At 36.8% G+C, this 18,839-nt stretch overlaps 2 protein-coding genes across 7 annotated transcripts in view; one reads left to right on the forward strand and one right to left on the reverse strand.

The window, feature by feature from the left end:
* LOC127881065 (salivary glue protein Sgs-3-like) overlaps nt 1-18,839 on the reverse strand; it is a 194,750-nt gene that overhangs the window by 39,518 nt on the left and 136,393 nt on the right. The gene's annotated exons all lie outside the window — the stretch shown is intronic.
* The window catches only part of LOC127881060 (kinesin-related protein 1-like), a 57,305-nt gene that overhangs the window by 20,526 nt on the left and 17,940 nt on the right, over nt 1-18,839 (forward strand). The window contains exons 1-2 of one of the 6 annotated variants that reach the window (XM_052428666.1): nt 1,914-1,960; nt 12,976-13,964. The exons of 2 other annotated variants lie outside the window; for them this stretch is intronic. In XM_052428666.1, the coding sequence (XP_052284626.1) occupies nt 13,431-13,964 (534 nt within the window). In that variant the 5' untranslated portion in view covers nt 1,914-1,960; nt 12,976-13,430. Of the gene's footprint in view, nt 1-1,913; nt 1,961-2,108; nt 2,357-12,208; nt 13,965-18,839 lie in introns of those variants that run through there. 3 more of the 6 variants (XM_052428665.1, XM_052428667.1, XM_052428664.1) reach the window with 3 other exon arrangements.

The raw sequence follows: 18,839 nt of genomic DNA on the forward strand, positions 1-18,839 counted from the left end.
TGAAGACAAATTCTTCTTCACCGTATCCGTCACGACGTAAACCAGTAATTTATGTAAAGGGAAGACGCAAGAAAACCCTACCTTACAAAGTGTCCTGTTTGGCACGTATTTTCGCATCTTTATTTTATCCTTAACAAAGTTAACGTGAAACATGTATTAAGATGTGATGCAAGTACGAGGTGATAGTTTTGTGTATAGCATAACCATTATTGTATATTGATATAATCCGTTATGGAGTTGAGGAGGTTATAATGGCCCCGTCATCAAAGTCTGTCTGTCTGTCTATCTGTCTGTCCGTCTGTTCATACGTACGCCGACAAAAACTTGTCCGCATGCGTTCTCCTACACTTTTGATAGTACAGGATTCAAACGTACATTAATTTTTCCTTATGTTGTAACTTTGTATATGAGCAATTGGTATTCTTCTTGCTATCATATAAAAAAAGGTCTGCCACTTTAAAAAACACTCTGTATGACAGTATACATGTTTATGATATCATGCGGCATCGAGGTGTATTCTTCGTCACCACCATAACAAGGACAAGTAGTATAATTATTTCCGGTTGCATTTGGTGTTAATCAAAACATTAGTGTGTTTTCTCGAATTATTTGAGGTACTGCACTTTAGCACTTTAAATTAGTAAAATTCATGATGCTATAAAATGAGAATGAAACAATCCAGTAAGATTCACTTTACCATTTCATTCAAGATTGCTATCAGAGTTGTGCTTTTTAACCCATTAATGCGTAGTGTCTAGAAAAAAGGCCTTGGCAAACAGCGTAGACCCAGATGAGACGCCGCATGATGCGGCGTCTCATCGGGGTCTGCGCTGTTTGCTTAAAGATTTTCGGTAAAAATATTTTAAATATAGAAATAAATATACTAGACATCCCTCATTTTGGAAATAAATTGATCCAATTTTGAAGGATGGGAGAGTCCACTAGGCTTAGATGGGTAAAGCCAATGCCGTTGCCTCGCAAACTATTATTTATACCATTCCGATGAAAAATAGAGCTATTACACGTCGCTTTCACAAGTCATACCTCAGACAATTGTCTTCTTACAGTAACTGATAGCTATATGATTTTGCACGAATTGTATTTTAATACGTTAACACATTATCGGACTAATAAGCAACGCCCTATGACAGTTTTATTAAATAAGGCATAAAGAGTGGATTGCTAATTATTTGTGCCGACCCTTACATTTTAATTTTGCTATTCAAGGTTGAGTTTCCGAGCAGTTTTGCTAAATTCGATCAAATTCACATTATCATTGCTCTGTGAAAAGAGGATATAATGAATGTGCGTAAAGTGTCGTCCCTGATTAGCCTGTGAAGTCCGCACATGCTTATCAGGGTCGACACTTTCCGCCTGAACTGGTTTTATGCAAAGAAGAGACTTTCTGTAAACGAAGTTTATCATAAAAGCGGAAAGTGTCGTCCCTGATTAGCCTGTGCGGACTGCACAGGCTAATCTGGGTTTACACTTTACGCACATGCATTAACCCCCTTTTTCACAGAGCACGGCCCATATTCACATTATCAACTGTAATGTTTGTCATACTGAAGCTACACTCGATCATATTCTTAATATCAACTTTGAATTAGTTAAATAGAATGATTAATAGAGATTGGGACGAATTCTGTATGCCGCTGCATATTCTAATTAAATGGAAAAGCGTCACAATAGTGAAAGTAATCATTTTTTCCGACCTAACTAGTTTTTCAGCAATTTTATTGGAAATACATGAATTTTGTTTTTCTTAAATTCGAATGTTAATTTACCTCCATGCTTAGTAAATCGAGAGAGGAAACCGCTTAAAGATATAAAACTTGATTTGTAAGATACTGAAACATATTATTATCCCATAATTTCTCATTCGTATTATGGTATTACAGCGTAAAGTAAACCACGGCCTTCAGGCTGAAACCTACCAAAGTTAATTTGAATTAACCAGGTAACATACCGGGCACTTTTGACATCTACTGAAGTGTGAAACCACTTGTGAAAATGGTACTGGAACAGATAAAGAGATTTTAATGGTGATTTAAGAACACCAACAAGTTTGAGTATCTTCATACATAGTTTAGAATCCAAATGAGATTTTGAGTTTAAAAGATTCGTACTTGAAATGAGTGTTATGTGGAGGTGTTAAAAGTATTTTTTTTTTCTTGAAGAGAGTGTTATGTGGAGGTGTTAAAAATATTTTTTTTCTTGAAGAGAGTGTTATGTGGAGGTGTAAAGTGCGTGCTACATTAAATTGCGTTTACGGACACAGTGGGAAAGTGACAATCAATGAAATATTATTTCAACTGGTTTTTTTTCGGTCATTTTTTTAATGATTCGGTGGTATGTGAGTATTAAGTACCAAGAGGATATTAGTGAAGCTATGCTTTTAGTTAAACGTCAACACTTTGTGCGCGATGGAGTATTGCGCGGAACGTTTTAAAATGAAATCAATAATTGAGTGGCTTGCACCAATTCAACGCATCGAGAAAATGTTTTGTTTGGCTAAAATCGATATCGATGATTGTTTTTTCAGAAATTCTATAATACATCGGAGATCGAAATAGGTTGATGATTTGGGATACGTACTCCCGATTCTCACTCTTGGCGGGTTATACACAATATGACCCGCTTCATGCGAAAATGGGTCTTATACTCGATTTCACCAGCGTGCGCATCAGCGCATATGAACTAATTAATATTTTAACAAAAAAGGTAAAGGAATGGGTTTATAGTCTGATTATGATACTGGACTCATCTTTAACCGATTTGGCTTTGACCAACTTCGAATACAAGCTTCTTGCCTTAATTCGCATGAATACATTGGTTTAATTTTAATACACGAGTTAAAGATTTCTTTAAAAAAATGTATTTCAGTTATTGCTAAGGTACGGTTATACATTTAATATCGTCATTTTTAGCGTAGTGTTTGTGTTGTTTATCGATCCATTCGAAGGCGGAAGAATTTGGATTTTTTTATAAAGGAAGAAAAAATGTTATAATTTTCCCCGTCTTCCTGTTTACGAGAACTGATAGGGACATCTTTGGATACGCATTCGTAAACACCAACGATGATTCACGTATATATGAGTCGCATCATGTGAAAATGGGTCTTATGTCCTATGCGGGTTACAAAGCTGCAGTCCAGTCTGCGCCTTTGTAACGTCTGATCAGTAGCCACCCTGTTCGCTATAAAGTCGCACAAGGTTTCCATGTATTGCGGAAGGCTGGTCTGGAGCCACCCTGTTCGCTATAAAGTCGCACAAGGCTTCCTTGTATTGCGGAAGACTGGTCTGATGCTACGCTGGTCGCTATAAAGTCGCACAAGGCTTCCATGTATTGCGGAAGGCTGGTCTGGAGCCACCCTGTTCGCTATAAAGTCGCACAAGGCTTCCATGTATTGCGGAAGGCTGGTCTGGAGCCACCCTGTTCGCTATAAAGTCGCACAAGGCTTCCATGTATTGCGGAAGGCTGGTCTGGAGCCACCCTGTTCGCTATAAAGTCGCACAAGGCTTCCATGTATTGCGGAAGGCTGGTCTGGAGCCACCCTGTTCGCTATAAAGTCGCACAAGGCTTCCATGTATTGCGGAAGGCTGGTCTGGAGCCACCCTGTTCGCTATAAAGTCGCACAAGGCTTCCATGTATTGCGGAAGGCTGGTCTGGAGCCACCCTGTTCGCTATAAAGTCGCACAAGGCTTCCTTGTATTGCGGAAGACTGGTCTGATGCTACGCTGGTCGCTATAAAGTCGCACAAGGCTTCCATGTATTGCGGAAGGCTGGTCTGGAACCACCCTGTTCGCTATAAAGTCGCACAAGGCTTCCATGTATTGCGGAAGGCTGGTCTGGAGCCACCCTGTTCGCTATAAAGTCGCACAAGGCTTCCATGTATTGCGGAAGGCTGGTCTGGAGCCACCCTGTTCGCTATAAAGTCGCACAAGGCTTCCATGTATTGCGGAAGGCTGGTCTGGAGCCACCCTGTTCGCTATAAAGTCGCACAAGGCTTCCATGTATTGCGGAAGGCTGGTCTGGAGCCACCCTGTTCGCTATAAAGTCGCACAAGGCTTCCATGTATTGCGGAAGGCTGGTCTGGAGCCACCCTGTTCGCTATAAAGTCGCACAAGGCTTCCATGTATTGCGGAAGGCTGGTCTGGAGCCAGCCTGTTCGCTATAAAGTCGCACAAGGCTTCCTTGTATTGCGGAAGACTGGTCTGATGCTACGCTGGTCGCTATAAAGTCGCACAAGGCTTCCATGTATTGCGGAAGGCTGGTCTGGAGCCACCCTGTTCGCTATAAAGTCGCACAAGGCTTCCATGTATTGCGGAAGGCTGGTCTGGAGCCACCCTGTTCGCTATAAAGTCGCACAAGGCTTCCTTGTATTGCGGAAGACTGGTCTGATGCTACGCTGGTCGCATATGAATAAGATATATTTTTTGCATTGTACGGCTCATATTACTAAAGAACCATTTATAACTACAAACAAGTATAAAACCTGCCTAACATAAAAGATGAGAACGTTATTGTGGATTTAAGCTGTTTCTAAAGACATACGTCTATGACTCTTTTTTATCATTTAGGTCAAATGTGTTTTCAACTTTGATGAAACTTGGTAAAAATGTTAATCTTGAGAAGATCTAGGCCGATATTAAATCTAGGCCACGCACAACAACTGTACAAGCCAGAGCCATGACTCAATCTTGACAGTGTGGTCCATATGCGTCCAAACGCTAGGTCACTTATCCAAATCTTTTAAAAAAAAACGTGTCACTTCTCGTATGATTCAATGTTGATGAAAATTGGTAAAAAACTTTTTTATATAAATAAAATCTAAGCCTAGTTCGAATCTGGGTCACGTGTGTCAAACGTTAAGGTCACAGGGCAAAATCTCCCATCTATGGCTCAATCCTGATCAAATACGGTCAGATGTTTATCTTGATCATATAATTGCCACGTGTCTAGGTCAACGTGTCAACTTTTCGATACCTGGAGCTCCTTGAAGTCAGCTGAGCGCCATCTTGTCATGATCGTGTATATCTAAGGTTGGATCAACAACGCCGATTATTTACGGAAATAATAAGAGCCGCGTTCTGAGAAAACTGGCCATAATGCTTTTACGTAAATTGTCGTCCCAGATTAGCCTGTGCAGTCTGCACAGGCTTATCAAGGACGACACTTTCCGCTTTTATGGTATTTTTAGTTTCAACGAGGTCCTTCCTTACCTTAAACCAAGTTTATGCGGAAAGTGTCGTCCCTGATTAGCCTGTGCGGCATACACAGGCTAATCTGGGACGACACTTTACGCACATGCCTTATGCCCAGTTTTTCTCAAAACACGACTCATATTCATTTTTAATGCTATAATTATATAATAATACATAATTAACGGACGTTTTATTTTTATTTTTATCTTTATATTGCATTTCGCTGGCTGGAAGTTCGTAGAGCACTAGTTATTTTATTTTCTTATACACCTTAGTCCTAGATGTAAAATGTCAATGCCTTGTTTACATGTTCGCAATGTGTGTGAACAATTACGTAAGTTTGTATGTTTTCTTTCCTGTTTGTAAATAGTTTTCTTTAAAGAATTGTTTCAAACGAAAAATGCATTTCTTTCCGCAACCGTATGCAACCGTTCTTATCAGCCCTCTTACTCACACATATGGTGGTTGAACCGGAAGTCAGGATTGGTTGCGGATATCGTAGTTTGTTCGTGCAGATGTTTAACCCATTTATTCCTAGCGTCCAGAAAAAAAGGCCTTGGCAAACAGCGTAGACCCAGATGAGGCGCCGCATGATGCGGCGTCTCATCAGGGTCTGCGCTGTTGACTTATAGGAATTTCTTTAAGAAATATTCTAAACATAGAAATGAATATACTAGACATCCCTAATTCTCTAAATTAAATTGATCCAATTTAGAAGGATGGGAGAACATATTAGGCATAAATGAGTTAAAATGTTTTAACCAGCATACACTGGCCACACAGATGCAATAGTTTTACATTCAGACATCGGTGTAAAATCTACGTCTTTGACTTCCCTTCGTAAATAATTGTGTCAGGTCACATTGCAACGATGAAACACGAGTCTGAATAATATTATAACGACAAATAGTTTAGGGTCACGGTGAAACACAATGCTTCAATCTGAAATGTGGCTAGAGGTTCGCGTGTCTATTATCATAAGTGTATGCGCTGAAATGAAAGCCGAAAGTTTGACGTTTAAAATGTCACATAAGATACAAAGATACGCAAAACGATATGCAGATGTGTAGTACCTCACTTTGGTGTCAAATAAACCTTGATTCCGATACAATACCTAACTGCGTTCGCCCTATGGTCAACACCAAAGTGCTTTGCTGTATAACATGTGATTTTTTAACATTATGCACTTTGGTTATTCTCTATTCGACCACATTTTGTCGTGTTTAATGATAGACTATTTCTTTCCACAATTATGTCATTATTGCTGCCACCACCACCATCCCTACCATCAACACCAACAGCTCCATAATCATCACAATCAGCCTACATCATCAACACCAAAACCGTCACCACCAACCCCGTTACCACCGCCATAACCAGCATCGTCATCAGATCATACTCATCAGCTCTTTAATTTATCATTATTATCATCGCCAACGGCTTCATAATCCTTATTCGCATCATCACCAGCATGAGCAGCAACAGTACCATTCCACTACATCAGCTATGTAGTATGCCTCCACCACCAATGATTGAGATAATTAAATACAGTTAATTCTGCCCGTAGGTATGAACGCTTGGCCCTCAAACTAAAGTTATCGTCACCCTTGTAAAATCAAAAAAAAAATCAAAGACGCTTAACCTATGTATGCCTAGCGTCTAGAAATAAGGCCTTTGCAAACAGCGTAGACACAGATTAGACGCAACATGATGCGGCGTATCATCTGGGTCTGCGCTGTTTGCTTAAAGGAATTTCTGCAAGAAATATTCTAAATATAGAAATACATATACTAGACATCAGTAATTTTGGAAATAAATTGATCCGATTTAGAAGGATGGGAGAGTCCACTAGGCATAAATGGGTATATTAAATATTTGTATGAGGTTTGTTGCAGTGCGTTATGTTCCACAACAATTCTCGAGGTAGTCGTTGTAAAGCGCTTACATTGCAAGACACGTTGAAAAATAATATATGTATGATTGCCCAAATTGTCATAATAACCTTTGTTTTGTAAAACATATTGCGTAGTATCCACGCATGACCTAACTACGTCTCAAGCCATACATGACCACCTGTGACGGAGTAAATATGTCGTTGACAAATATCCGGGCTTGACGTGGTATTAATTAGTTTAAATGCTCGGCGATAAACAAACTGACAATAGTATCCGCTCCGTGCGAAAGATGTCAACGTAATTGCTCAACTGCATAGTTGTGGCCTTACTACGAAGGTTTGTCCGATGTCACTAATCAAGATTCATGTTTTGGGGTTTGGTCTATTGGTTTAAAATATGATATAGGAAACACGCGAATTTATTTGAACAAATAAGTGTTTAAAACTACTTGTGGGCTGAGTATGATACGCGAGGAGGAGAGGGATTGGTTACTTATTTGAAATGAACCTTGCTTTGGGAAAACGGGGCTTAATGCATATGCGTAAAGTGTGTTACCAGATCAGCCTGTGCAATCAAAATGACCCCGCCTAATTGTAACTTGTTTTCCTTACATTGTATAGTTCAAACTATAAAAATCTTCCTGTCCAACACATAAAACTGAGAGCCGAGATATTTTCTCTTAAAACATGCAGTCGGCCTGGCCATCATTGCTAAGTTGTTCAGAAATGTTTTGCCAATAAATGAATGCAACTATTGTTGAACTTTCAAACAAAATGCAGAAGATTACGTTTATTGTGGTAAGAGAATACTCTATTTCGCATTGGTTTGTTTACAAATGATGTTGTAAACCTCAATGAGCCCATAACAAATGAAACTCCACCCTAAGGTATGCAAATGCGTTGCGTTTCGTCCCCGATTAGCCTGTGCTGTTTGCACAGGCGTATCAGCGACGACACCCTCCGCAAATGCATTCAACGACGTTTTTTTTCCAGGGCGAATCTTAAATAGTAACTTAAACAAAGAATTCTGCACTTTATCGTCCAAGGTTAATCATACAAAATGTATGCATTAGACAATTCCGCTTGTCATTCGCATTATGTTTATTATATGGCTTAAGGGTTGTTTTCATATAAATGTATTACAAAGGCATTTCGTTTGAACGTTTAACATTTGAGATCTGCAGTTTGTGGTCTTTAGCACTCATTTCGCTAGACAATATGGCGATTTAGTTTGCATATGTTGCATGCTGTGACCTCTAAAGGCAAGATTAATGGCCGATATGGAATGCTTGAATATAAATTCATATTAAAACAATGATCAAACCCTAAACTAGATACTCTTGGTAACGGATAGTTTGGCTGCGGGTGATCTGTTTGTTTTAGGCGAACACATTTATTTGTTTCATGTAACATTTTCAAACAAACTACGACAGAATGTTGCGATTTTTCGCATAATATATATTTTCTCAAATAAATAGTACAGAATTAAATTAGAATATATAAATATTCTTTAATATCAGAAAAAAGTGTACTATCATTGAAACAAATCCGCATAGAATGAAACTAAAAGAAGAAGAACAGCAACAATATAACCAGTTATTAAAGAAAAGTACTTATCCGAACTGTAAACCCCCATTATTCGATTAAACATTCTTAAACATGCACTTTAAATACATGTTATGTTTAGGGTAGGTAGTGTGCCAAGAAACTCTCATTTCTGTACGCCTTATGCTAAACACGATACTTTTGCTAGTGGAATGTTGCGGTTTCATTTCATATTCATTTGATATCAGCCCGATGGTTTTCTGTCATAGATATGTTAAGCACGTGACAGCTGTTAACGGATGCAAGTCGAGTAATATATTTGTGAAAAATTCGGTCACGCATTAATGTGTTTTTTACTTGAAATAAAGTAAAAAATAAACATCAACATGGAGCACACTATTTCGATACGCACTGCGCATGTGATGCAATTGGAGATAGTGGATGTAGTGACTTTATCAGTGTGAACCCTTTTAGCGTTTTTTTTTCGGGAGACAGGAACATAACTATATTAACTGTGTGTGTGTGTGTTTTGGGTTGAAATTCACAGCGAAGTTTGCAGTCCGCTGTCGGTAAACATTGCAAACTTTTGATCGTTTTTGTGTTCTTATGTATGGATGAATTTTACAAGAAGGGTTCAAGTCCGGCGTGAGTAATGAGAATGCTCAAACATATGGTTAATCTTTGACACGGTCATGGGATGCTTCTGTGAAATGTTTGTTGCTTTGAGATTAATTTTTTATGACAATTACACATTAGCGGACTTCAACTAAACACTATTTTTTCGCCTTAGGTCTTTTTATTATCATGTAAACGTAATAGTATAATTACATATGAACACAGTGATTCAACAATGACAGTAGCTACCGGTAATTACGATTATTGCTCGTCCGTTTTGGCTAAAATTGGCGAATTGTTTGGGAATTTTACCCGAAAAACGGCGATGTGTTCACGCAGTAAATAGAATATGACGACGTTCACACGAGTGTCGTTTGCGACGTAAATAAGCATAATAGTTGCATGATTATTTAACACTTTCAAGCTCGGCGTGAATGAACTTTCCGCCAAATTGATTATTAAAGGTAAATTTGTAGATACTCGATTTTGAGTTTGTTTGCAAATTGTCCTTACATTTTTTGAGCGTCTACGGACGTACACGGCCTTCTTAAAGCGCATAAACCATTTAACTTAAGTAATAGGTTCGTGAACAGTGCAATCTTATGTTGGAATTCGTCAGTTGTTTGCACTCGACATTTAATTTCGCGACGATGTTTAAACGTTAAGGTTATAATTATATGATGCGCTGACATTTAACATTATACGACTCTTAACTTTTTACAGCCGCTGTTTTCTGAATATTTATTTTGGGATTCAATTATATATTTTAATTCAATGCATTTAACTGCCTTCGTTTTGAAGATGAATGGTACTTTATTCCGCAAAGAAATGATAAATTATTTATTTAACATGCAAGTTATTGTGTAAAGTGTTTAACTTATTTTGTGGTTTTGCTTTAACAATTTCTGTTTAACATAACGGTTTGGACTGATTTTTTAAGATATAAAATTCATATACAAAATGTAGAAATTTATTTCCTCCTGATGCAGTTCACCTTTGATACTAGTAGATTATTATATAAAAATCACAGAAACATATGCACACATGTTATACATTGTATTCCATGTGCATACCGGTAATAACACTATTACTGTTAATTGTCTGTATAGCACGAAACAGTAGTTGCCTAATTATTTGTTGTGCAATGTCAGGATGAATATTGGATAATTATTATCGCGAGAAAGTCACACGTACGTCATTTCCCATGATGCGCTAATTAATGACGTAATAACAAACGATGCACCATTTTTTATCATGATTCGTTATCGGTGAGAGTGAACTCATGAAACACGCGAAATACGCGCAATGAAACTTATCAGAGTGGTTTCAGCGAGGTTGCTGTATGTATTCTTCATGTGGACATGTTATTTTATTATTTAATAAGTGATGTGTAAGTGCTTACGCGGGAAGTATTGGTGTAAATAGTTTAGAATAATCATGAATTATTCTTTATTTCCTCTGCTCATAAGTTATGAAAAGTATCCTTTGGAAAGTGTATGATTTAAAGTTCGATATTAATACCGTAACATCAATTACAAAAAATGTATAATCAACGATATGCTAGCATATTTATGTTCGTTTTAAAAATAACGCTGTAGTATCAAATTAAATGAAAAATGTCTATTTCACCTAAAAGTGCAACAAACATTTCATTTAATGGAGTGATGTTTATATAAAACATACCACAGAGTGTATTAGAATGCTATAAATATGCAACTTTAACTTGTTCTTCCTGAAAAACAAAATATTTTTTTCAAAGAAAAAAGTCGAAATTACTTCACGGAAGATATTAATTGTACTCTTCATTTATTTTACAAAACGAACACGGCGTCATATGTTGTGTTTTTTTCGTTCTTGACGGATACAATGCGAAAGGGGAACAATACAAATAGTTGTCTTTAACTCATTAATTTTGTTGATTACTATTTATTTAATTCAAGTGAACATAACACGTTGGCAGCTGTCAAATTGGTTTGTGGTCGTTACGACTGGTTGCTCAGTATCTTGTACATCAGGGCGATATAATCACGACCAATTAATTTCCCCTTACATATAACAACGGGCGATTACTTGCAATTTTCAGTGTCATAAAGCTAACGAACCTTTTAATTTGAGGTCAAGCACATTTTTTTTTTGCATTTTTTTAAGCAAAAGTACTAGATACGATACATTAGTCTGACGATTGCAGTAATTTAGTTTTATAAAGTTGACTTATTGTTAGTGTCAGAAGTAATCCAATCATTATAAGTATCTTGAGGGAGAGTCACATAATTAAATGCATTGTTTTCGGTGTCAAAGTTCAAATCATTATTGTTTTCAATTGTTTAACTGGTTAATATAATCGATAAAACTGTCGAAGCTCGCATTATATAATGTAAATAAAAATAAGACAAAATGCAGGTTTTCTGTTATCTTAATTGTTATCTTAAGTGTTCAGCATCAAGCTATTTTATTCAAAAGCAGTTATCTTACAAAGGTTGGATGCCGAGATGTTTGCAATTAGGCGTGCTCAGCTTATTAATTGGATCTAAGTTGTAGTGCTTTTTGTGTGTTTCTACCTACTATGTCTCTGTTTCCTTTAACTAGTACATTATATGCGCGTTGAAATTCGACATAAAGATTACTAAAACATTTTATTTTCTCAATTATAATGCTTTACATTGGTTTGATTGTTTTATGTATCCGAGAAATGTAAACGTTTGCGTCAAAAGCGAGAGCGGCACGTATTTAATACACGGATTGCGTAAAACTAACGTCTCGTTAGAACAGCGCGCGAAAACGTAACTTGGATACGTTATTTATAAGGTATTTACAAGGACGGGAGCGTTGGTAATTAACGCGCAATGAATTTAGATACACTGCACAGTCGGAGGAAGTTTTATTATGATTCCGACTGTTTTGCACGAGTCGCTTAGACGATGCAGTGGATGTGCGTTTATTTGTACGTTAAGCTATATCGGACGCTGCTGTATTTTTATAAAGTCTCTTTAACATTGATGGTTAAATAAAGTGTTCAGGATATTTGTTTATTTATTTATATTCGGAATAACAAGGAGTGAGAGGCGCATTTTGCTTGAAAGAAACATACATTGTCAAAGTAGGAATAGTTAAAAAAAAACTGCACTTACTTAGTAAAAACGAAGCTTCATAAGAGCTGTACATTCCGGATATCGTGTTTTGTTTTCGGATATAAGTGAATTTTGATTATACAATTGGAATCTAGTTTATGTGTTAAAGGATTTTTCTTTCATGTTGTGTTTGGTCGTCTTGTATCTTCATGTTTTGAGTGATATTTAGAGGAACAACATTTCATACTTTAAAGTCAATATTTACTCCAATCACTTGTCGTGTTATTTGAAAGTGTTTACATTTAGTTTTTCAATAAATCGGGATTTTCAGAAAGATAGAATTGCCGGAAAAAAATATTGTTTACAAGTCCATATATCATCTTCAAGTTTGACATTTCAATTGGTTTTGAGCGTCATTGATGGTTAATTTGATGAACAAATTAGTTTAGATACTTATGTCTGAAAGTGTTTGTTATGAACACATCAATGAGCGAAACATTCAATATTCATCAAAGGTTAATGACTCGTATTAGCGTTGAAATTGAAAAGCTAAATTGGTTTGGAGATCAGTAAAAAGTCAATTTTGTATCAAATCTGTGTTCTTGAGCCTATTAAATTTTAAAATTTGTGCAATTACGTGTTACAGGATACAATATGAAGTCGAATTAAGGTACGTTTGACAAAAACACAGTGAATACGCTTTGGCAGTTTGAATGAATTATTTTAATAGACCTGCGTTTGCAGTTTTTATGGATCTGTTATATATTGTGGAGTATTAAATGCACGATAAACATATACTGTAAGTCGTTTTGATTGAAACACACCGCAAATTGGAATTAACATATTGTCGTTGTCGGACTACTTCAGAAAGAAATTGGCGGCTGCCATTAAATTTGTTAAACTTTCAGTTAAAGGGTGATATGGCAATAAACTTGCAATGCAGCCGTAGTTAATAAGCGGAGTTACCCGCAACTATACTGGAAGTTGATGGCATTGAGTGTCAGATATTTGGATGGTATGTAACTAGTTAACGCGGAATACCGGACGTAGAATCGTACGCTTCAAATACACAATAGGAAGAATTCAAAAGCCGGCGATACAATGGTGCTGCTCAACCTAAGCGCGTCCTTGAAGTCGCTGCCACTTCCGTTTGGACGAAACCCCAAGCGAAATCGGAGTTCTACAGATCCATGCGATACCCAGCAGCAAAACGGTTTGTGTAACTTCCTGTCTGCCAGCATGGGAGCGGCCTCGAGTCAGCGGCCAGATCGGAACCGCAAACGATCGGCACAGTCGACGCCCGTTAGTTCCGTGAGTGAAAATAATGACTGCGCTCAAAGTGCATCAAGTCTGACAGAAGCATTGCGCAATTATTCTATTCTCGGTGCACACGACCTGAAAAATGCCGACAATGAAGGTTTTAACATTCTACCGAATAAATTCAATCCTCTACAGTCGGCTACTTTACCGCGTAACGGATGCCCGCGTTTGAATCACATAAACGGAAGTGTTGAAAAGTTTGATTCGGAAGTGCCTGCATCTGTTCGTGTTCCGAAAAGATCAATGTCCACGATTGAACGTCCACGAGGGTTACGTCGGAAACTGATCATAAACCCTACATGGAAAGCTGTACCTGTAAGTTTGACCTTTTTAAAGTTTGTTGGTCCATTATAATAACGTGTACTTAGACCCCACGGATTTCAATTGAAGCAGAATCCATCTTTTTATGCAAGCATTTTGAAATTTTCTTACTTTTGACTCCTGCAAATAATGTCCTTAGCAGCATTTGGAAGCAACTTTTACCAAGAAGCTAACTCCAAAATATAGTTTGTTATCGTACGATGTCTGTTTTTGCATTGTATTTTACTTAAATTAATGCAAAACAGCATTTGCAGTCTGTCTAACAAAATAGGCAGATAACAAATTACCATTGACTTCAGTATTTTGACCCCAGACACCTTAATATGACCCCTGAACATTTCATCTGACCCCTGAACATTTCAAGCATATGGTCATTTGACCCTTGGTTTTCAAAATATATTGAAATCTCTGAAGTTCACCCTGATTACAAGTTAAGATGCTGGATAATAATGAAACGGTGGCTAGCGTAAGTTACGTTCAATAATTGCCCTTTATCGTCGTCGCTGTCATTAGCTGCACCCGCATGTTTATTATTCCCAAAGGCAACAGGACCGATAAGAACGTCGATAATTGTGGCACCGCGAGAACAAAACATTTTTTTCTGAAATTATCTTCACGTTTTTCATCACCGTAAGCAAAAACAGCAAACATCAATTTAGATAAATAACAATATATTAAATCTTACCGTCAACATCAGTATTTACTTAATTCATAATAAATTGTGATAATCGATTATCTAATTTTGTCTTCTCCACAATCAACAGTTATCATTACATTATCATAATTGCTTTTTTTTCTTTCTTAATTCTTATAAAACCACAAGGAAAACATTTAGTTTTTAAACCACAACTAAGATATTTCGAGCGCATACCTTATTTAAGATTTTGTTGTGAATTCACACTGAATGCACTAGGTGTTTATGCTGATGTATACAAAACATTAAAACACATCTTGTCAAAAACGGAATACTGCATAAAGCTATTCAAGGCATGCTTGGAGGTGTATGGTGTAAACCTGTATTTCGTACTTGCGGATTAGGCATTGGCAACTTAGTGGATTTTAAATACCAGAGCAAAGACCCATGAAGACATGTTGTTCCTTTATTGACCGTTAAATGGGCAGAACACGAGTTTGAATTTTGTCTATCAAAACCCGACGTTATGGTTATTTTGTGTCCGCCTAGCGATCGGGAGGTCATGGATTCGATTCCAGTCCGGGAGCATTCACTAGATCTTCCCCAAAGACACCAAATACTGGTTATAGGCCCAGAAAACAGACCCGATAGCTTTTCTATAAGCTAATCATTACGATGCAATTGAGCTAAAATAAATAGGTTTAAACTAAAACCCGACTCTTAACATCTGTCAGTGAATGTATTACTTCAATGTTGTTAGGCCCAGTGGTATATGGTGTAGGTGTCCGTCCAGCGATCTGGAGCTCCATGGTTCAACCCCAACTCTGGCAACGTTGTCAAAATCTTTTCCTAAGGCTCAAACTACATAAATAATGACTACGGTAATCAAGAATCAAGTTAATTCTTTTTACAAACAGTGTTGTCTTATTTCTCATGTGTTAATATTTTTTAAACCTTACAATTATGATATGCATATATGGCTCCCCAGAAAGGAGTTTTACTTTAAAAAATCATTTAATGATAAGTTTAAATTTAACTAGGAGCAGTGTACATACCCATGCATAACCATGATCGTTTTGGTAATACATAATTCGAAAAAAACCATAAACAATTAGGTACACGTCTCTCTCTATCTCCGTGAATTATAAAACAGATCCACTGTCAAGCGTGAACATAGTGTATCTTATCTAGCGAAAATAACTGGTTACAGAGTTTTAGCGCTAACATCTATCCCGGAGTAACTATGCTGATACGTGTCCATTAACTATAATCATTTGGTGTAATCACTCCACTTGTAGTTCTAGATTTAAAAAAAATAAGATGGTATTTCTGAACATTTATACTGTAATTTTAGCATTGGCGTAGACGCTATATATCTACATGTACTTATGATTCCATGCGTTTTCACTTTATAAAAATTCGTTTATTAACCCATTTATGCCTAGCGTCCTGAAAAAAGGACATTGCAAACAGCGTAGACCCAGATGAGACGCCGCATAATGCGGCGTCTCATCTGGGTCTACGCTGTTTTCTTAAAGGAATTTCTGTAAGAATTGTTCTAAATATAGAAATAAATATACTAGACACCCCTAGTATTGAAAATAAATTGATCCAATTTAGAAGGATGGGGGAGTCCACTAGACATAAATGGGTTAACGTGCTGCACCAAAACTAAGATAGGCTAGCAAGAAAATAAAGAAAAAAAACACAAAGAAGTATCACTCTTTAAAAAAACATAACAATGTTACCATCTTTGTTAATAAAGCAACTGAAAGCCTCGAATTATCTTAATTGTGTTAATCAGTTTCTAGTGAAACATAATTAATTTTTCGTTTTAAATATACCAAAACAACACGTAAATTAGGCGAAATTATGCTTCATTTCAAATCATTTGAAAGTTCGTAGATTGCGTTGAAGCATATTCACAGGCCATGAAATAAGCATAATAGGCAATCGGAACGGCTAATCCTTTTAACAGGATTAACTTATTTAGCTAACAAATGCGTCTTCACTGTAAATACAGCGTCATTGTTTTATTGTGGATAAGTAGGCAAACTTTTTGTTTGGATTATTGTCCAGTGGGCTATACGCAATTATAATGTTTCGTATGGACATAGTGGCACTTTAGAAGACGCTTGAATTGTGTATTATAACAATTCATGTAAATGAAATAGCTCATTTATGTATTAATTTTTGCAGTGTCACACATGTAGAATCTTGAATTCTTTTCGACTAGTATGGAATTCGGTGAAGGGCGATTAGTTTAGAATAAATATAACAAGGCATGAGATCGCAATATAAAATGCCCATGTGAGTTGTGTGCGTATTGTCATTCTATTTGTTGCCGGTGATAAGCCTTGCTTAGAAAGGAACATAAGTTAATGTTCATTCTTTTAGAGAAGGACTTACTTATGTGTATTAACTTGTATGTTCAATGCATACATTTCTTTCGACGACCAAAGGGTAAACCGTATTGACCGTCGGAAAGCCATGGTGTGCGAGAGATACAAATATGTCTGGCTTAATTATTCATAAGAACTAATAAACAAAGTGAATTCCTCACGAGCTGGTATTCAGTGCATCTGACATTCAATCTCACTGAACATAACTCGCCCGTAGACTGTGTAATTGTGTACATAATACATACACATGTATGCGTAATATATGGAATTGCATCTGGTCGTAATATACTCGACACGTTTAGAGTGATCTATTTAGTACCATGTGTCAAATACTATTGCGGTGTCTCTGCAAATGTATTCGTTTGGACCCGATTTTGTCAGACATTGAATAATTGTGTGGAACGTCGTACACAAGAAGCATGTTGTCACCACGCAAAACTAAAGTGCATGAATTTATTCCAATTGACGACGACGACGATAACAACATTTCTTCAGATTTATACAAATTAAATGCGAAACAAAAAAAGGCTAAACGATTGTGGAAATTGATGGCCCGGAAATTTATTAAGAAGGTCAGTGTTTTGAAATACACATACAAAACCTCGTTCTGGAAATACAATACTAAATACATGTGCGTAAAGTGCCGTCTCTGATTAGCCAGTGCAGTCCGCACATGCTTAGCAGGGTCGGCATTTTCCGCTTCCATGGTATTTTTTGTTTAAAGGGGCCTTTTCACAGATTTTGGCATTTTTTAACTTATTCATTAAATGCTTTATATCGATAAATGTAAACATTGGATCGTAAAAGCTCCAGTAAAAAATCAAGAATAAAATTAAAAAAAGGAAAAGAACATTGCCCGGACCAGGTTTCGAACCAGTGACCCCTGGAGTCTTGCCAGAGTCCTGAAGTAAAAACGCTTTAGCCTACTGAGCTATTCCGCTAAGTACACATACTTGACGTAAATTATACGTTATATAAGCAATCTTCGTAGTTTCAAAAAATTTAACGACAAAAAAAGAACTCTCCTAATTATTCAATCGTTTCGCGTTGCAACGCTTTATAATTTTTAGGTTTTAAAATCGTCAAAAGATGCATATAATGGCTATATTAGATCATGGTAAATGTTCAGTATTACTGTTTCCTCACAAATATCATAACTAAAACGAAAATTTGCGAATCTGAAACAACTTTTTTCAATTTTGTCAATTTACCAAAGCGTGAAAAGATCCCTTTAAAGGAAGTCTCTTTGTAGCGGAAATCCAGTTAAGGCGCGAAGTATCGTCCCTGAAAAGCCTTTGCGCATTGCACATTACGTATTGAGCCCCCCCCCCCCCCCCCCCCCCCCGCTTTTCTTAGAGCGAGACTTATATAGAATGTGCCTAATATTGTATGTTTTAATTGATTACCAACTATTGGTACATCGTGTATATAAAAAAGAAAAACTCAAACCTGTTTTACCAGAGGTTTTTGACTATACACATGTAAAGCGGTTTCGGACCAGTAAAACGTCTCGTTTTGCTTTTTCACTTTTAATTTCCTTAGTGAATGTTGAAATTTTTATTGAGAAATTTTTTTAAAAATGTGTTTGATACCATGGCTATCAAATTTGATACTTCTGCTGTAATAAATAAATTCGTTTTAAACCTGTTCATATCCCGATATTGACGTGCATTCAAACAGACGATGAATTTATTACAAATGCAAAACACATAAGCAAAAGAAATTCATAATGAGCTTGAATTTAAATCCGAACATTGACATAATAACCTTCTGATGATGACTACAAAGGAATGCAGTCAGATTGGCCTCTCATGATCGAACTTTTGACACTTG

Source organism: Dreissena polymorpha, chromosome 5 (genome assembly GCF_020536995.1).
Source record: "Dreissena polymorpha isolate Duluth1 chromosome 5, UMN_Dpol_1.0, whole genome shotgun sequence".
Classification (NCBI taxonomy): Eukaryota; Metazoa; Mollusca; class Bivalvia; order Myida; family Dreissenidae; genus Dreissena; species Dreissena polymorpha.